The sequence below is a fragment of the Oncorhynchus kisutch genome, unplaced genomic scaffold, assembly GCF_002021735.2.
Source record: "Oncorhynchus kisutch isolate 150728-3 unplaced genomic scaffold, Okis_V2 Okis06b-Okis10b_hom, whole genome shotgun sequence".
Taxonomy (NCBI): Eukaryota; Metazoa; Chordata; class Actinopteri; order Salmoniformes; family Salmonidae; genus Oncorhynchus; species Oncorhynchus kisutch.
The window spans coordinates 13,326,679-13,346,925 of record NW_022261983.1 but is presented as its reverse complement, the minus strand read 5'-3'; the positions used below and the strand labels follow the sequence as shown (position 1 = coordinate 13,346,925).

Sequence of the window (20,247 nt, the reverse complement as noted above, 5' to 3'; positions counted from 1 at the left end):
CGGCCTATCGTCGAACTGAACACAGACAATGCCAAGTTTAGCTAGGTAACGTTAGCTAATGTTAGCAGGGCTGTGTCACAGCCCCAAACGACTGCCAAAACAATACGCAAAAAAACAGTCACCGGTGTAAAATGTTTAGATACTCATATCTTACCAAGAAGCCTCTCAAATGTACCACCACCCTTTCCCATGGCTGATCCAATGACGCAGGCTAGCTGACGAGAACGTAATTTTTTGGGGGTCAATCCAAAAATGATTTTAACACATCCACTGTATAGATCGCTAGCCAGCTGTAAAGTTATTTGCTACTTCCTACTTCCTGTTTCGGGTTTAGAAACTCTGTGGTTCGGTGGGTGAAGTCCGTCTATTCCAAAAGGTATTGTGACGTTGCCCCCTATAGTCTGAAGAGGGGATTGTACAGGGGGACTTGGTTGTGTACAGTTCATTCAAGTGGACATGGGTTCCACAACATTAAGTTTGACAGGGGAATATTTTTATGACGGTGCAACAAGCTAGACTTTACTGGGTACTCAATAAATCCTCACCAATGGCGGTTTTCTGATCAGTTGGTTCGCCTAAATTCTACTCAGTTTGATCAAGTGAAATACAGGGAGACATTTAAATAAAAAAATAAAAATTCCTATTTTCAATGACAGCCTAGGAACAGTGGGTTAACTGCCTGTTCAGGGGCAGAACAACAGAGTTGTACCTTGTCAGCTCGGGGGTTTGAACTTGCAACCTTCTGGTTCCTTGTCCAACTCTCTAACCACTAGGCTACCCTGCCACCCCTAGAACAAATCGGAGGCCCATTCACAGTCTACCTGTGCGAGCCAATTTAATCGACATGAAATTGTTAAAGAGAAGAGAGGGATCGTTAAGTGTTGGTGGGTGGTGGAGCTGCAACCTTCTATGTGTCTAGGCCACAGGAGGTTGGTGGCACTTTAGTTGGGGTGGACGGGTACACATACATAGAACACATGGTTCCCATGTGCTCAATCACGGCCATTATTATGAGCCATCCTTCCGTCAGCAGCCTCCTGTGGTATTGGCTTACGTCATCGTGATTAGGCCCTATCCAGCCATCTATCCATTCCATCACATTGTTATGAGGAATAATAGGAACTGCCTTGCTGTATTTCATCACACTCTCCTCCTCCCTACACTGGTATACATAGGTCATAGATGAGTACATAGAAGCAGAATGCATAGAACGACCCACCCCATTCAAGTCAATGATGGCATTATGGGTGGACTGACAGCCAATGGGAGTGTACCCATCCATATACAAGTCAAATGTCCAGGGTTAGAGGTTCCAAGCCCTTTTCTGTGGATTATATTTCTATGTATGAGTCACTACCTGGCACTCACAACACTGGAGGCCATTGTTGTGGCTGTGCTGCTGATGCTCCATACAGTGACATTGTGTCTCTGTCTCTACTAGTCTCTAATGTTAGCTGGTAGGGCTGGACACAGAGAGAGAGGAAGACTGTCTACTAGTCTCTACTGTTAGCTGGTAGGGCTGGACACAGAGAGAGAGGATGACTGTCTACTAGTCTCTACTGTTAGCTGGTAGGGCTGGACACAGAGAGAGAGAGGAAGACTGTCTACTGGTCTCTACTGTTAGCTGGTAGGGCTGGACACAGAGAGAGAGGAAGACTGTCTACTAGTCTCTACTGTTAGCTGGTAGGGCTGGACACAGAGAGAGGAAGACTGTCCACTAGTCTCTACTGTTAGCTGGTAGAGCTGGACACAGAGAGAGAGGAAGACTGTCTACTGGTCTCTACTGTTAGCTGGTAGGGCTGGACACAGAGAGAAGAAGACTTTCTACTAGTCTCTACTGTTAGCTGGTAGAGCTGGACACAGAGAGAGAGGAAGACTGTCTACTAGTCTCTACTGTTAACTGGTAGAGCTGGACACAGAGAGAGAGGAAGACTGTCTACTAGTCTCTACTGTTAGCTGGTAGAGCTGGACACAGAGAGAGAGGAAGACTGTCTACTAGTCTCTACTGATAGCTGGTAGAGCTGGACACAGAGAGAGACGAGCTTAGCCAGGAGCTTCCTCACCACCCACCAGTCAAAGAAACAAGACGATGTATAAACAACAGCTTCTAGCAGATGACAACGTGTTTAATTTAATGAGATGGATTCCATTTTGTGTGCAGAAAATCTACTTGAATTAAAAGTAGAATGTGTGTGTTTAAAATATGTGACTTGATTTATTTATATACCTACACTAAGAGGCTACATGCCATGCACTGTGATCCTTATCTACTGCTGTACAGTTAATGAAATCTGCATTTATATATATGATACATTGATAATCATTATTCCTGCCGGTGATGTGGGTTGTCATATTTATAAGATGGATAGATCTTATGAAATGGCTTATCATAATTAAAGTAGCTATAACAGCACTGCAACTGTAGAATCTGAAGGATGTCAACTATGTCTCATGAATACAATAGTTATTACTGGCGCTCAACACATCCCACATGACATGCTTTGACAAAACACACACACACACACACACACACACACACACACACACACACACACACACACACACACACACACACACACACACACACACACACACTTACCGTTTTAATGGAGAGATGTTTGTCATTTCTTCTAATGTACTCAATCAACAGTGGAGATTTGACATCAGATCTTCCAGTATATGGGAAGGTAATTGTTCTGAAGGAATGTTGACGTAAATCAAACAAGCGTAGCCTACAGTAGACTATTCTAGAGCTGTTTTTCCCCCTGCCAATCAACACACAGAGACATACACAACAATAAATAAACTAGCGTAGCCTACAGTAGACTATTCTAGAGCTGTTTTCCCCTGCCAATCAACACACAGAGACATACACAACAATAAATAAACTAGCGTAGCCTCCAGTAGACTATTCTAGAGCTGTTTTTCCCCCTGCCAATCAACACACAGAGACATACACAACAATAAATAAACTAGCGTAGCCTCCAGTAGACTATTCTAGAGCTGTTTTTCCCCCTGCCAATCAACACACAGAGACATACACAACAATAAATAAACTAGCGTAGCCTCCAGTAGACTATTCTAGAGCTGTTTTTCCCCCTGCCAATCAACACACAGAGACATACACAACAATAAATAACTGAATAAAGAAGGCATTGGCGATTTTATGAGTTTTAATCAATTCAAAATGATTATGTTATTGTCATTAAATGTATTACGTATGAATCATGTGTTCTAAAAGAATGCTGTTCCATTTGTACTGTCTGCTTCTATTAACTTTGCTCCTGTTATATGCTAATTGTGTTCCAGCCCGCCGACTATTAGCTCTGAAAACCTTTTGGGCCCCGAGGCAAAAACCTAGTTGACGAACCCCGTCTTACGGTGTATGGGAACGATGCAATGACATCATCACCTGATGACGTCATTGTCAGCCAATCATTTGTGAGGAGCCTGGTTCTGCTGGACTGGACTGGACTGGAGTCTGAGTCTTAAATTAAATTGAACCCTATTCCCTATATAGTGCACTTTGTTTGATCAGAGCCCATTGTAGTGCACTAGTTTTAAACCAGAGCTCTATGCTTCCATCAAAAGCATCGAACTGTATAGGGAATAAGGTGGTATTTGGGACGCGGGCAGTGTCCCCTAAGAACTGAGGACAGGAGCCCGGTTTTGATATCTAGACTGGACTGGAGACATTGAAACATGGAGATAACTATACAGTCTGTAGTGATGACCTGATGGGAGATGGAGGATGAGTGGTAGCTGGTTGGGAAAAAGGCCCTTGGCTGGTGCTCTCTCCATCAGCGCTACACCACACACTCACAGACGTACACACACACACAGTTCCCCATTGTTCTATTGTTCTGTTCCAATCTGCACCACCACTCACAGGTCACAATGGTGACGACATGACAACATGTTCTATTGACCCACTACAATGCCAAGACATTTATTCTTGGTGACCATCCTAATCCTTTGGTTTGAAGCGAATATAGGCTACTGTATCCTAGAATAGATGAATTCACACAGAGGAGTTTCCCAGAGAGGAATTGAAAGACTGATGATTTTATTGGGTTTTACACTGACAGACAGACAGACTGACAGACAATGGGGTTATCGGAGGACAACAGGGACACATGAAATAACAAAATGATTTCACAATTCCCTTCATAACCTCCTAGTGCATCTTTTAAAAGAATGAGAAAAAGCACCACCGAATAATAATAACATTAACATTCCAAAGTATTAAAAAGTATAAATACTAAGAGAGGAGGGTTTTTCATGTTGTCAGGGCGGAATCATGGAATCATAGAATTTCGGAATCATGGAATCATAGAATCATGGGGTTTTGTGGCATTCCGATCAGACGTAACCTTTGACCTGAGCAGCAGGTCCTCTACGGGGGCTGCTGTCGCTGCTGAAGGTCGGAGACCCGGGGATGCCTGGAGGACTCGACCCGGCATACAGCAGCGACCCACCAATCAGGAGCAAGGCCGACGCCCCCCAGCCCAGGTATAGAGCGGGGCCTAGCTCTCTCTTGTGCGGCGCGGCCACGTGGGGATCATAGAAGTCCCTGATAATGGAGTGGGCCGTCCAGCAGATAGGAACCAGGTAGAGAAACCCAGCGATGCCGAACAGAAAGCCGGAGATCCTTGCAATACGAGCCTTCAGACTATTCTGACCAATACACTTGGTGCACTTTACCCCCACCACACCTAAAGCCAGGGCCAGGCCACAGAGGAGGACGGAGAGCACGGTGAGGCCCCGGGCCGCCTGCATGTCGCTGGGCAGGGCCAAGAGACTGTCGTACACCTTGCACTGGATCTGGCCCGTTGATTGGACGATGCAGGTCATCCACAGCCCCTCCCAGATGATCTGAGCCGTCACGATGTTGTTGCCGATGAAGGCGGTGACGCGCCACAGCGGAACAGAGCATACCAGGAAGCCGCCCACCCAGCCAACCAGAGACAAGATCAGGCCCAGGAGCTGCATGCCGGTGGTCGCCATGGTTAAGGTGTCAGGCTGTTGTTGTTGTTGTTGTGGCAGTAGTAACGGTTGTGGTGACGGTTGACGATGTCTACCGGTATTTGGCTGTATTTTCGTAAGTATTTGTACCACGTTGGTTGTTACTGGGATGTTAAAGTCCTTTCTCTTTGTCTCACTAAAATAGTCCCAAGCCGTGGAAAGTCTATGCACCCCCGAAATCTTGAAAAACAGATGTCTTCCTCCTCCTCTTCTTCTTCTTCTTGCCCCTCTCCTTCTCTCTGGTTGATGTGGAGGCCAACTGGGGACAGACGAGGCCGAACGTCCTAACAACCAGATGAAATAAAAGCAGTGGTTAGTATAGTGATCCAGTTGAGGACATTTCTGAACTGCACTTATGCAAATGCACTTCTAAACCACCAGAATAATAGCAAATCATATCATGAATCATTGTGTTTACTTGATAGCTACCTACACAAATAGCTAGCTAGAACAAAGTGTTAATAAGATCAATTCCTTAAAAAGATTCAAAGCTATACAAATAAAAGTTCTCCAGTATCTACTGAGGGAGCTAAGAGCTGTGTTGTCAGGCAGAAGTACCATTCACCCAGTCTATTGAATCCTACACAGATTAGCATAGCATTCATAAACATGTAAAAATCCAAATAATCCCAGTGTTTAGCTACTGTAAGTAATGTTTATCATAACTATTTGTAAACAGGCAGGGGGGGGGAGGGCCTGAGAGTGACTGGATTCCAGTGTGGACCCGAAGGAGCAGAGAGAGAACGGTTTCCATTGACTGTCCTACTGTGGGTGTTGGAGCTACGAGCTGCTACGCCTGCCTGGCCAGAACACTGGGTTATCTCAGGAAAACATGAGGAGGATCGGAACACAGCAGGGCTTTCATACAGGACTAGTACAGTGGGCCCAGGATCTGTTGACTGAGGACCCAGCTCGGTTTAACTCTGTTCTGGACCGTCTTAATTACACTGGGAGAAATAACAGCTGGACTGATACAATAGATGGATCAATCACTACTTGTATCGGCAAAATTGATAGAGGTTAACCCGCTGGGCAAAAATTGGTTGAATCACCGTTTGTTTCCGCGTCATTTCAACAACAACAAAAAATCTACGTGATGACGTTGAATCAACGTGGAAAACTTATCGGATCAAAACGTCATGAACGTAAAGGACATTTAGTCTTTTTTTTCCACCTAACTTTGAACCTAAATCCAATGACATGGTGACATGTGTTGTTCATTTCAAGTTGAATTCACAGTTAGTTGACAACTCAACCAAATGTAAATCCAAACTTAACATTGAACTGACGTCTGTTTGGATTTACATTTGGTTGAGTTGTCAACTAACCGTGAATTCAACTTGAAATGAACATTGGGGTGATGAAATAAGACTATGATTAAAATATTGTCTAACAGGGGACCTTTATCTCTAGTTTCCCCTCTCTAGTTTCCCCTCTCTAGTTTCCCCTCTCTAGTTTCCCCTCTCTAGTTTCCCCTCTCTAGTTTCCCCTCTCTAGTTTCTCCTCTCTAGTTTCTCCTCTCTAGTGTCCCCTCTCTAGTTTCCCCTCTCTAGTTTCTCCTCTCTAGTTTCTCCTCTCTAGTTTCCCCTCTCTAGTTTCCCCTCTCTAGTTTCCCCTCTCTAGTTTCTCCTCTCTAGTCTCTCCTCTCTAGTTTCCCCTCTCTAGTTTCTCCTCTCTAGTTTCTCCTCTCTAGTTTCTCCTCTCTAGTTTCCCCTCTCTAGTTTCCCCTCTCTAGTTTCCCCTCTCTAGTTTCTCCTCTCTAGTCTCTCCTCTCTAGTTTCCCCTCTCTAGTTTCTCCTCTCTAGTTTCTCCTCTCTAGTTTCCCCTCTCTAGTTTCCCCTCTCTAGTTTCTCCTCTCTAGTTTCTCCTCTCTAGTTTCCCCTCTAGTTTCCCCTCTCTAGTTTCTCCTCTCTAGTCTCTCCTCTCTAGTTCCCCCTCTCTAGTTTCCCCTCTCTAGTTTCCCCTCTCTAGTTTCCCCTCTCTAGTTTCTCCTCTCTAGTTTCCCCTCTAGTTTCCCCTCTCTAGTTTCTCCTCTCTAGTCTCTCCTCTCTAGTTCCCCCTCTCTAGTTTCCCCTCTCTAGTTTCCCCTCTCTAGTTTCCCCTCTCTAGTTTCTCCTCTCTAGTTTCCCCTCTCTAGTTTCCCCTCTCTAGTTTCCCCTCTCTAGTTTCCCCTCTCTAGTTTCTCCTCTCTAGTTTCATGCCACATTGGTAAAAAAAAAAGAAAAGGCATCAGATACTTAAACAATAAGGCCTGGGGGGGTGTGGTATATGGCCAATATACCACAGCTAAGGGCTGTTCTTAAGCACGACGCAACGCAGAGTGCCTGGATACAGCCCTTAGTCATGGTATATTGACCATATGCCACACACCCCCGAGGTGCCTTATTGCTATTATAAACTGGTTACCAACGTAAATAGAGCAGTAGAAAGAAATTATTTGTCGTACCCGTGGTATACCGTATACCACGGCTCTCAGCCAATCAACATTCAGGGCTTGAACCGCCCAGTTTATAAATTACAGTATCATACTAATGATAAAAGACAAGAAACACATTAGTATAATAGACAGTGAGATCCTAAAAGAGAATAAACACATTAGTATGATAGACAGTGAGATCCCAAAAGAGAATAAACACATTAGTATGATAGACAGTGAGATCCTAAAAGAGAATAAACACATTAGTATAATAGACAGTGAGATCCTAAAAGAGACTAAACACATTAGTATAATAGACAGTGAGATCCTGACACAGACAGGTCCAACAAGCTACGGAACACCTTCTTAACCTTGAGGTGGAAGGTTTCAATACCACAATGTTTTTGTTGACTGTACTAACGCCGTAGTATTTACAATACACATCAACAATACATTAGAGTTTCAATACACACATCAACAATAGATTAGAGTACATTAGTCACCTCAGATGGAGTGTGTTGGATCTCCTCTCCTCTTCCAAGCAGTGTGTTCTTCCGCAGTCCTGTGGAGCTGTGGTTGTATCGGTCAGAGGTGGATGTAGGTAACCGGTTGGCTGGTTCAGGGGGAGGCAGAGACAGAGGTCTTGAAGGTTCAGCTCAGTCCACAGGTACGAACGAGGACCTGAGAGGTCAGGCTGGCTTCTGCAGAGGGGGTGAAGAGCTTCAACATCCAGCGAGCTTCAACACCCAGGACAGGACAGGACTGGAGAGAGGGCTGCCCTCTGAGATGCCAGCTAGCGCAAGTCTGTGTGGCAGTGGGTAGAAGCATACGCTTGTGTGTCTGTCAGTGTGTCTGTGTAAGCGTGTGTGACAGTATGTGTAGCGGTGTTTGTGTGTGTGTGTGTGTCTCCCAGTGCCTGGTGTTCAAGTACAATGGCATGCTGTTCTCCACTGCTGTTCTCTCTCTCCGACACCCCCACACCATCATCCATTCATTCCTCCATCCATCCAGGCCAACAACCCATTCTGTCTTCTTTTTCATCTTTTCGCCTCGCTTGTTCTTTGATGTGCTCCATTCTTTTCATCTCCCTGTTTTTAATGTTTTATGTGTTCAACTGAAGTTAGTGACTGAGGCGGGTCACAGAGGGCTCTAGTTCAGTTCTCTCCCTTTATTCTACCTCCTGTTCACATGTCTCATGTCTCCTAAAAACCTGCCTTTAACTTGACCTTTGGAAGTTACGAAAGGACCGTTGTAGCTGTGGTAACCACCCATCAACCCGTTAACCGTGCTGATCAACGACGAGAATTCAACTAGCCAACGAAAGAAACAGGAAGTACTAGGAGAACAGAACAGGGATCGAAATAAAACTTTACGATTTACATTTAAGTCATTTACCAGACGCTCTTATCCAGAGTGACTTACAGTCAAGTGCATTCATCTTAAAATAGCAAGGTGAGACACTCAACTCAATGAAGTAGTTATCAGCAAGGTCAATGCTTGTAGGAAAAGACAAGTATAATTTAAGTTGGAGGGGAAATAAGACTGGGATGTCTTATTTAAGATACTCTTTGAAGAGGTACACACGTTTTCAGAAGATGGACAGGGACTCTGCTGTCCTAGTTTCATGGGGAAGCTCGTTCCACCATTGAGGTGCCGGGACAGAGAAGAGCTTTGACTGGGCTGAGTGGGAGCTGCCCTCCCCTAGGGGTGGTAGGACCAAGACACCAGAACGGAGTACTCAGGGTTTTTTATTTTTTTATTTAACCAAACCCTAACCCGGACGACGGTGAGACAATTGTGCGCCACCCTATGGGACTCCCAATCACGGCCGGTTGTGATACAGCCTGGAATCAAACCAGGGTCTGTAGTGATGCCTCTAGCACTGAGATGCAATGCCTTAGACCGCTGCGCCACTCGGGAGGTTGGGGTGTAGGGTTTGAGCCTGAAGACAAGGAGGGGCAGTTCACCTTGCTGCTCCGTAGGTAAACACCATGGTCTTGTAGTAGATAGTTGGTCTTTTAGTGGATAGATGGTCTTGTAGTGGATAGTTGGTCTTGTAGTGGATAGTTGGTCTTGTAGTGGATAGTTGGTCTTGTAGTGGATAGTTGGTCTTGTAGTGGATAGATGGTCTTGTAGTGGATAGATGGTCTTGTAGTGGATAGATGGTCTTGTAGTGGGTAGTTAGTCTTGTAGTGGATAGTTGGTCTTGTAGTGCGTAGTTGGTCTTGTAGTGGATAGTTGGTCTTGTAGTGGATAGTTGGCCTTGTAGTGGATAGTTGGCCTTGTAGTGGATAGATGGTCTTGTAGTGGGTAGTTGGTCTTGTAGTGGGTAGTTGGTCTTGTAGTGGGTAGTTGGTCTTGTAGTGGATGGATGGTCTTGTAGTGGATTGTTGGTCTTGTAGTGGATGGATGGCCTTGTAGTGGGTAGTTGGTCTTGTAGTGGATGGATGGTCTTGTAGTGGATAGTTGGTCTTGTAGTGGATAGATGGTCTTGTAGTGGATAGTTGGTCTTGTAGTGGAGAGTTGGTCTTGTAGTGGATAGTTGGTCTTGTAGTGGATAGTTGGTCTTGTAGTGGATAGATGGTCTTGTAGTGGATAGTTGGTCTTGTAGTGGATAGATGGTCTTGTAGTGGATGGATGGTCTTGTAGTGGATAGTTGGTCTTGTAGTGGATTGATGGTCTTGTAGTGCGTAGTTGGTCTTGTAGTGGATAGTTGGCCTTGTAGTGGATGGATGGTCTTGTAGTGGATGGATGGTCTTGTAGTGGATAGTTGGTCTTGTAGTGGATAGTCTTGTAGTGGGTGGATAGTGAGTGGATAGTCTTGTAGTGGGTGGGAGCACGTGTGGTGCTGACAACTTTAAAGGCCCAGTTCAATCAAAAACTAGACCTTTCTGTGTTTATATATATTTCCACATTATGGGATTGGAATAAATCTGTGCAATTGTGAAATTTCTGATAATGCCCTTGTAGTGTACGAGCTGTTCAAAAAGACCGTCTGAAATGACAGCCTGTTCTGGTGGGATGGAGTTTTGGCCTGCCTGGTGACATCACCAGCTCATAAACTGGTAGTAGACCAATAAGAAAGAGAGTTCCAAACCTCTCTGCCAATAACAGCTAGTTTTCAGTTTCCCCCTCCCCCACTCCCAGACAGTCCTAGCAAAATTCTTGTTTGAGAAATTGCTCTTTTTTTTTAGAAGCTCATTTTTTGTTTCTCTTTGACCATTTCAATTGAAAACAATCACAGTTAGGCACTTCATTGTTACCCAGAAATGATTTGCCATTTAAATAAAAATGTCTGCATTGGACCTTTAAGAAGTTAGGGGCACCAGACAGTCACAGGGGAACCAGAAAAAGAGATGATCGATCCTACCTTTCAAGCACATCACCTGGAGTATCTATCCAGCTGTTAGCCCGCTGTTAGCCAGCTGTTAGCCAGCTGTTGGCTCGCTGTTAGCCAGCTGTTGGCCCACTGTTAGCCCGCTGTTAGCCAGCTGTTAGACCGCTGTTAGACCGCTGTTGGCCCGCTGTTAGCCAGCTGTTAGCCAGATGTTAGCTAGGTAGCATGACTGGACAAGGTTGATACATGAATGGTCAAGGTTTCTTGTTATCAAACAAATAGTTAGGGCCTGCGGCATGGTTTATGAAATGACTCAGTCATTCTAGAACTAGAATGTATGTGAATAATTTACAGATTTTTTAATGATGCACAGAATTTTTAAAAAGTCAACACTTTGTAAAAAATATACATTTGAGGGTTCATATATACTGTCATAAATTATAAATAAAATAAATTATAGCATTACTATTGATTACCCAGCTCATTGCCTGATAACACAGACACTGCATTAACTCAATATTAGGAAAGGAGCCAGTTTATCCAACTGAAAATGCAGACGTGAGAGAGGACCGAGTGAGCCTTATTCTACATTAGGCTACATAATGACATTATTAAATGACTATTACAGGCGTGGGGGTTAAGTCAGGGGGCTCAGATGCTACAGAAGCTAGTACTAATAGTCAGAGGAGCGATATTCCTGCCCCCATGTTGCCTCCCAGGACTAAAGAGTGGATGTAGTCTATCAGTGAAGCCATCTGTAAACGTATGGATGTGAACCCCAGTCTCCGCGCAGTAGAAGGACACTCGGCCCTCCACATAGTCCAGAAACACCCCCACCTTCCTGGGCTTCTGCTCCAGGCCCACGGGGGTGACAGTGGGGGAGGTGTTAGCTACGTATTGACCCCCGCTCTTTAGGCTCAGTGTCCAGAAGCCATTGGCTGGGCTGACTGTAAACTTCCCTTTCCTGTTGATGGACTGTCTGGCCACGCCCAGGTTCCACTCTATCTTCTCTCCCACCTCCACCTCCCAGTAGTACCTGGAATGGAGTCAACATTAGTACCTGGAATGGAGTCAACATTAGTCCAGTAGTACCTGGAATGGAGTCAACATTAGTCCAGTAGTACCTAGAATGGAGTCAACATTAGTACCTGGAATGGAGTCAACATTAGTATCTGGAATGAAGTCAACATTAGTAGCTGGAATGGAGTCAACATTAGTAGCTGGAATGGAGTCAACATTAGTAGCTGGAATGGAGTCAACATTAGTAGCTGGAATGGAGTCAACATTAGTAGCTGGAATGGAGTCAACATTAGTCCAGTAGTACCTGGAATGGAGTCAACATTAGTATCTGGAATGGAGTCAACATTAGTCCAGTAGTACCTGGAATGGAGTCAACATTAGTACCTGGAATGGAGTCAACATTAGTACCTGGAATGAAGTCAACATTAGTACCTGGAATGAAGTCAACATTAGTACCTGGAATGGAGTCAACATTAGTACCTGGAATGAAGTCAACATTAGTACCTGGAATGGAGTCAACATTAGTAGCTGGAATGGAGTCAACATTAGTAGCTGGAATAGAGTCAACATTAGTACCTGGAATGAAGTCAACATTAGTCCAGTAGTACCTCGAATGGAATCAATGTTTTCATCATTCTAACTGATGAACTTTGTATTAAGTCCAGTCCAGGTTTTCATCATTCTAACTGATGAACCTTGTATTAAGTCCAGTCCATGTTTTCATCATTATAACTGATGAACCTTGTATTCTAGTCCAGTCCATGTTTTCATCATTATAACTGATGAACTTAGTATTGAAATCCAGTCCATGTTTTACTACAGGGACTAGGTAAGGTAAAGAGACATGAGTGAATAGTTTCAGTGAATAGTTTCAGTAAAGTTCAACAAACAAACTATATCAGACGGTCTGACATCTGTTCTAAGAACCATAGATATATGATCATAGATCTTTATGATAATGTAGATATATAGATATAGAATGCTATTATATTGGCAAACAGTATAAAGAGGGACATTACAGTACCTGCCACTGCTGAAGGATTCTCTTCCCAGGACGTTGGCCACGCGGTCAAACCTCTTGGGGTTGTCTGGGACCTCCTGGTGTTTGTCTGTGTGTCGCACCTGTTTCCGGTCTTCTGAGACCGAGAGAAAGGCGTGGGCCGTCTTGGGACTCAGGGAGATGTCTACTAGGGTAGAGGAAGGAGAGAGAAACATATAAGTGCCATGGCAACAGAAAACTCACCATGGTAAAACAAGTACTTTGAAGGCCCAACGCCACCATTCTTAATTCAATATCAAATTGTTTTCTGAGTAATAATTAAATACCTTACTCTAATAGATTTCCATTAAAATGGGCAAAAATTTGTAAAGTATTTCTCAAGCAAGATTTTGGCTAGGACTGTCTGGGAGTGGTCTGAGGGGGGAGGGGAAAACTGAAGACTAGCCGTTATTGGCAGAGAGGTTTGGAACTCTCTTTGTTATTAGTCTATTAACCAATTTACCACATTGTGATGTCACAATGGAAAGCCTAAATTTCCGCCCACCCACACCTGCTAATTAAGATTGTATTTTCAACCAAAAACTATCAGGAAATAACACTTTCCCACACTTTTACAGTGTTAGTTTCATCAGCTGTTGTATAATATGATATAAAACACAGAAAAACTGAATTTTGACTGCACTGGTCCTTTAAGAACAACAACAAAAATAGATATTATGGCATGTCTAACTCTTTGGGCAGGTGGAGACATACCTGTGTATTTCTGTATTTTCTTCAGCTCTGCAAAAGATAACAGTTCCATAAGAATCCTTCCCAGACTAACAGATCTGACATTTCACTCACCCTAAAGATAACAGTTCCATAAGAATCCTTCCCAGACTAACAGATCTGACATTTCACTCACCCTAAAGATAACAGTTCCATAAGAATCCTTCCCAGACTAACAGATCTGACATTTCACTCACCCTAAAGATAACAGTTCCATAAGAATCCTTCCCAGACTAACAGATCTGACATTTCACTCACCCTAAAGATATGCAGTAGAATAATACAGTAATCATTTATCAGATGCTGACAGATGTCTAATCAACACAAAACATGTGGTCTACTAAAGTGTTGAGGGTGGATGTAGAACTGTAAGAGATGGATCCAGTATGATATGATCGTATCTGTAGTGTAAATACTAACCAGCTTTAGAGAGTCTACAGAGCTCTCCTTTAACCATGTCCATCAGGTCTGACACTGCTCTCCTGGTCACGCCCATACAGGGGTCTGTCTCCATGGAAAACTTGGACCAATCCCTCCTCTCAGAGTAGCCCGTGGTGGAAGTGGTGCTCTGCGACGTACATAGAGGACAAACAAACAAACACGGTTATATTTTAAGATGAAATATAAGTGGTTGGGGGACTAATTTAAGGGTTCAAGCCTTTTCTTCTGTGGTCATGATAATTAAGAAACTCTGTTTCTGTTAATGGAAATGAAGACATGAGGAAGCAAAGATCTACGTGTAGACCTACTGTGTCCTAATCTACATTATAAACCGGGTAGTTTGGGTCCTGAATTCTGATTGGCTGAAATCCGATGTATATCAGACATTATAAACTGGGTGGTTCGAGCCCTGAATGCTGATTGGCTGGATGTCGTGGTATACCACGGGTATGATAGAACATGTCTTTTTACTGTTCTAATGACGTTGGTAACCAGTTTTAAGGTCTGTATCCAGTCCGTACTCTGCGTTGCGTCGTGCATAAGAACAGCCCTTGGCTCTGGTATGTTGATTATATGCCACACCCCCTCGGGCCTTATTGCTTAAGTATATGATTACCGCTCTGGGGTGAAGTTTCCCCTAGGTACAGATCTAGGATCAGCTTCCTTTCCCTCAATCTAAACCTTAACCATTAATGGAGAAAATGCTAAACTGGCCCAAAACTAGCGTCTAGGGGCGACTTCACCCTACGCCAGGCTTACCACTGCAACACTCTTCTGACCACCACCACCACCACCACCACCGAGCTCATCATGGCTCTGCTGGGAATGACAAGGCCTCAGGTCAGTGTCTCCATTCCTCAGCTGTAGAATCTCCTGTTCCAGCTCCTTCACCAGCTTCTCAACAATCCTCTAAAGAAACACAAGCATTGTAACATTTGGTATATTGATAATCACATTGTATTGTGTCAATAGGTGGTGGATGAGGTGAGTTTCCCCCCTTACTATGTAAAGCGCCTTGTGTAACTCATTCACGAGAAAGGAGCTCAATACATCCAATCCGTTATTATTGTTATTCTATTGTTTATACGTTCATAAATAAATCAGAGTATTACTGTACATTACAGACCTCCTCCTCCCCCTGTCTCTCCTCAATGGCTGCCACCACGGCCTTGTGGCTCTTCTCCATGGAACTGACAAGGGCAGAGAACACCTTCTGGCTCTCACGCACCTCCCTTACACACGAGTTCTGATTGGACAAAAGACATGTCTGTATCTCAGACGAGTTCTAATTGGCCAAGAGACGGTCAATATCTCAGACATCAGTTCTGATTGGATAACATACATGTCTGTATCTCACATCACTTTAAGATGATAAGGTGTGATTGGACAAAAGACATGTATGTGGTAAGGGTGGTGGATTTGTCGAACTCATCTAGATCTACATAAGGGCGTAGGGTGTAGGACCTCTCTAACCCTGTACCTGGAGAGATACCATCCAGTAGGGCCTCTCTAACCCTGTACCTGGAGAGATACCATCCTGTAGGACCTCTCTAACCCTGTACCTGGAGAGATACCATCCTGTAGAACCTCTCTAACCCTGTACCTGGAGAGATACCATCCTGTAGGACCTCTCTAACCCTGTACCTGGAGAGATACCATCCTGTAGGACCTCTCTAACCCTGTACCTGGAGAGATACCATCCTGTAGGACCTCTCTAACCCTGTACCTGGAGAGATACCATCCTGTAGGTTTTAACTCCAACCCTAATCTAGCGCACCTGATTCTAATAATTAGCTGGTTGATAAACTGAACCAGGTTAGTTATAACTGGAGTTGGAGTTAGGTAGCTCTCCAGGAACAGGCTTGGAGAGCCCTGGTGTAGGAGCTAGGGGCCCATTTGGGATCGGGACTCACTTTGAGGAGCTGCAGGGAGTGTCTGAGTCTGTCAACTTTCTTCAGTCGCTCCTGGATCATCTGGTCAATGTCTACAACCTGTGGCTGCAGAAGAGGATTATACCAAGGTATCATAACATCAAGAGGATTACACCAAGGTATCATAACATCAAAAGGATTACACCAAGGTATCATAACATCAAGAGGCTTACACCAAGGTATCATAACACCAAGAGGATTACACCAACGTATCATGACACCAAGAGGATTACACCAACGTATCATGACACCAAGAGGATTACACCAAGGTATCATGACATCACAATGATTACACCAAGGTAACATGACACCAAGGTATCATGACATCAAGAGGATTACACCAAGGTGTCATGATACCAAGAGGATTACACCAAGGTATCATGACATCAAGAGGATTACACCAAGGTATCATAACATCAAGAGGATTACACCAAGGTATCATAACATCAAGAGGATTACACCAAGGTATCATGACATCACAATGATTACACCAAGGTATCATGACATCAAGAGGATTACACCAAGGTATCATAACATCAAGAGGATTACACCAAGGTATCATAACATCAAGAGGATTACACCAAGGTATGATAACATCAAGAGGATTACACCAAGGTATCATAACATCAAGAGGATTACACCAAGGTATCATGACATCACAATGATTACACCAAGGTATCATGACATCAAGAGGATTACACCAAGGTATCATAACATCAAGAGGATTACACCAAGGTATGATAACATCAAGAGGATTACACCAAGGTATCATAACATCAAGAGGATCACACCAAGGTACCATGACTTCAAGAGGATTACACCAAGGTATCATGACATCAAGAGGATTACACCAAGGTATCTATAACAGGTACACCGTAGCCTCTTGAACCTCTTAATGTCACAATATGTTGCACTAAGGTCAGTAGAGTACCGTGTCGTGGCTCTCCTCAGGGCTCTCAGGCCGTGTCTTCCTGTAGTTGTCACAGACGTCAGCCAGGATGCGGTTGACACTAACGTCTGGCCTGGAATGGAACAACCTCTTGCAGAGGGGACAGTAGTCTGAACGGTGCCGGGTCCAGTACCTGTAATGAGCCCAGTCCATGTTTTTATTATTCTGATGATACTCTCAGTACTCCAGTCCATGTTTTACTCATGCACTATTTGAGCTTCAGAGCTGGTGAACAACAATGTACTCTGCAATGCTTTCAATAAAGTTCAACAAACGATAGACACCCCCGACCTTCATTCTTTATAATCGTAAGATAACGAGGGGACGTACCCACACAGGCAGTCCTGACAGAAACTGTGGCCACACGGAGTAGTCACAGGACTGCTGAAGATGTCCTTACACAGCGGGCACAGGAAGTGCCTCTCGGAGATGAGGCTGACGGTAGAGATGGTAGATGCCATGCCCTGGAAGAACACCATATAAATCAATCAATTCATCCTTTCCGTAACCCTCTTTTCCCTCTGCTCCATCTCTCCACCCTTTCCAATTCCCCTTTTTCTAAAAGGTCCAAGTTCAATATACTACGAGATTGAGCATGAAACACTTTGCAGTAACAGAAACCTGTAGTGTACTGCCTCTCATTAACAGGGAAGCAACTTTCACTGGGGGCATGCCCCCCCACCACCACCACACATTCTGAAATTTCATTTTTATCTCCCCCCATTACCATTGTAATGTGATACAAAAACGAGGCACCAGTGTGCTTTAGGACCATGAGGACGTCTCCGAGCGGTCGCGTAGACTGTTTTTAAAATATATATCATGCCCCCCCCCCCCCCCCCGGTTTTTATCATTGTCGCCCCCTCACTTCTAAAAACCAAAGATGCACCCCATTACATATCAATATAGAGATGAAATGTAATGTCAGGTCTCTCTGAATACCTTCATGTTCTTGTCACGTAATACTTCCATTTGATAGGCCAGACAGAGTTCACTGGTACAGTTATTGAAGGTTTCCCCCATTAATTTTTCCCAATGGAAGGAGAGCGTGCGTTAAAAGCCACAGTATTCACTCGCTTCAAGATTCAACTTAATCAACTAGCCAGTTGGGTTACAGTGCCTTCAGAAAGTATTCAGACCCCTTGACTTTTTCCACATTTTGTTATGTTACAGCCTTATTCTAAAATTGATTAAATTGTCCCCCCCCCCCTCCCTCAATCTACACACACACACAATACCCCATAATGAAAAGCAAAGCAAAAACAGGTTTAGACATTTTAGCAAATGTATTAAGAATAAAGAAACGTAAATATTGGTATTCAGACCCCAGCGATTACAGCATTGAGTCTTCTTAGTAATGACACTACAAGCTTGGCACAGCTGCTTTTTGGGGAGTTTCTCCCATTCTGCTCTGCAGATCCTCCCAAACTCTGTCAGGTCAGATGGGGAGCGTTGCTGCACAGCTATTTTCAGGTCTCTCCGGAGATGTTCAATCGGGTTCAAGTCCGGATTTTGATGCACCTGAGCTCAATTTTGAGTCTCACAGCAAAAGGGTCTGTGTAAATTAGGTATTTCTGTTCATAGATTTGTATAATTCCCCCCCCCCCCCAAAAAAAAATCTAAAAACCTGTTTTTGCTTTGTCACTATGGGGTATTGTGATGTCACTATGAGGTATTGTGATGTCACTATGAGGTATTGTGATGTCACTATGAGGTAGTGTGTTTAGATTGCTGAGGATTTTTATTTATTTAATTCATTTTAGAATAAGGCTGTAACGAAAAATACTTTCCTTTGGCACTGTTTTCTCTCAGCAAGGAATATAATACAATCAGACTTTCCAAGGTGAAATAACAAAGATTCATTCAATGACCTCTTTCCCATTTTGCTGATAAATAACAATAACAATAACAATAACAATAACAGTAACAGTAACAATAACAATAACAGTAACAATAACAGTAACAATAACAATAACAGTAACAGTAACAATAACAATAACAATAACAGTAACAATAACAATAACAGTAACAGTAACAGTAACAATAATAACAATAACAGTAACAATAACAATAACAATAACAGTAACAATAACAATAACAGTAACAATAACAATAACAGTAACAGTAACAGTAACAGTGACAATAACAGTAACAGTAACAATAACAGTAACAGTAACAGTAACAATAACAGTAACAGTAACAATAACAGTAACAATAACAGTAACAATAACAATAACAGTAACAATAACAATAACAGTAACAGTAACAATAACAATAACAATAACAATAACAAAGACTGATTCATTCAATCACCTCTTTCCCATTTTGCTGATGAATAACAAGCTGAAGAAAGACAGAGGTTTATAAAACTCATCGGTTCTGAAACCCAAGGACAGTGGAGGGCTACTGAAGTTAAGATGTTGACACTGACTAGAGGGAACATACAGTATTTAGTCTTAAATATAGTGTGCATCTAGGATCCTCTCTGAAGTTCTGGAGACTTCAATAGACCCAGACAAGGACAGTGGAGGGCTACTGAAGTTAAGATGTTGACACTGACTAGAGGGAACATACAGTATTTTGTCTTAAATATAGTGTGCATCTAGGATCCTCTCTGAAGTTCTGGAGACTTCAATAGACCCAGACAAGGACAGTGGAGGGCTACTGAATTTAAGATGTTGACACTGACTAGAGGGAACATACAGTATTTTGTCTTAAATATAGTGTGCATCTAGGTTCCTCTCTGAAGTTCTGGAGACTTCAATAGACCCAGACAAGGACAGTGGAGGGCTACTGAAGTTAAGATGTTGACACTGACTAGAGGGAACATACAGTATTTTGTCTTAAATATAGTGTGCATCTAGGTTCCTCTCTGAAGTTCTGGAGACTTCAATAGACCCAGACAAGGACAGTGGAGGGCTACTGAAGTTAAGATGTTAACACTGACTAGAGGGAACATACAGTATTTAGTCTTATATATAGTGTGCATCTAGGATCCTATCTGAAGTTCTGGAGACTTCAATAGACCCAGACAAGGACAGTGGAGGGCTACTGAAGTTAAGATGTTGACACTGACTAGAGGGAACATACAGTATTTTGTCTTAAATATAGTGTGCATCTAGGATCCTCTCTGAAGTTCTGGAGACTTCAATAGACCCAGACAAGGACAGTGGAGGGCTACTGAAGTTAAGATGTTGACACTGACTAGAGGGAACATACAGTATTTTGTCTTAAATATAGTGTGCATCTAGGATCCTCTCTGAAGTTCTGGAGACTTCAATAGACCCAGACAAGGACAGTGGAGGGCTACTGAAGTTAAGATGTTAACACTGACTAGAGGGAACATACAGTATTTAGTCT

At 43.4% G+C, this 20,247-nt stretch overlaps 3 protein-coding genes across 12 annotated transcripts in view; all 3 read right to left on the bottom strand.

Moving 5' to 3' along the window:
• LOC116360007 (hepatocyte growth factor-regulated tyrosine kinase substrate-like) overlaps positions 1 to 317 on the bottom strand; it is a 31,759-nt gene extending 31,442 nt beyond the window's left edge. For 3 of the 9 annotated variants that reach the window (XM_031814414.1, XM_031814416.1, XM_031814421.1), the window contains exon 1: positions 155 to 316. In XM_031814414.1, the coding sequence (XP_031670274.1) occupies positions 155 to 191 (37 nt within the window). In that variant the 5' untranslated portion in view covers positions 192 to 316. Of the gene's footprint in view, positions 1 to 154 lie in introns of all 9 variants that reach the window. The other 6 variants (XM_031814413.1, XM_031814418.1, XM_031814420.1 and 3 more) reach the window with 3 other exon arrangements.
• Positions 318 to 4,043: 3,726 nt separating this feature from the next.
• On the bottom strand, positions 4,044 to 8,361 carry LOC109883013 (claudin-6). The gene is made up of 2 exons (XM_020475077.2): positions 7,945 to 8,361; positions 4,044 to 5,309 (listed from the first exon to the last, which is right to left on the bottom strand). The coding sequence occupies exon 2, from the start codon at positions 5,005 to 5,007 to the stop codon at positions 4,363 to 4,365; it is 645 nt and encodes a 214-aa protein (XP_020330666.2). The 5' UTR covers positions 5,008 to 5,309; positions 7,945 to 8,361; the 3' UTR covers positions 4,044 to 4,362.
• A 2,745-nt stretch (positions 8,362 to 11,106) lies between these two features.
• Positions 11,107 to 20,247, bottom strand: part of LOC109883005 (E3 ubiquitin-protein ligase TRIM39) — an 11,841-nt gene continuing 2,700 nt past the window's right edge. Inside the window, exons 2-10 of one of the 2 annotated variants that reach the window (XM_031814483.1) lie at positions 17,218 to 17,351; positions 16,870 to 17,020; positions 15,921 to 16,004; positions 15,134 to 15,253; positions 14,767 to 14,916; positions 13,987 to 14,134; positions 13,552 to 13,578; positions 12,823 to 12,982; positions 11,107 to 11,814 (exon numbers count right to left, since the gene is read on the bottom strand). In XM_031814483.1, the coding sequence (XP_031670343.1) occupies positions 11,430 to 11,814; positions 12,823 to 12,982; positions 13,552 to 13,578; positions 13,987 to 14,134; positions 14,767 to 14,916; positions 15,134 to 15,253; positions 15,921 to 16,004; positions 16,870 to 17,020; positions 17,218 to 17,348 (1,356 nt within the window). In that variant the 5' untranslated portion in view covers positions 17,349 to 17,351 and the 3' untranslated portion in view covers positions 11,107 to 11,429. Of the gene's footprint in view, positions 11,815 to 12,822; positions 12,986 to 13,551; positions 13,579 to 13,986; positions 14,135 to 14,766; positions 14,917 to 15,133; positions 15,254 to 15,920; positions 16,005 to 16,869; positions 17,021 to 17,217; positions 17,352 to 20,247 lie in introns of both variants that reach the window. The other variant, XM_031814482.1, reaches the window with a different exon arrangement.

Excerpts from the sequence above, each read along its gene's own strand:
- LOC109883013 (XM_020475077.2), bottom strand. The coding sequence starts at position 5,007 with ATGGCGACCACCGGCATGCAGCTCCTGGGCCTGATCTTGTCTCTGGTT.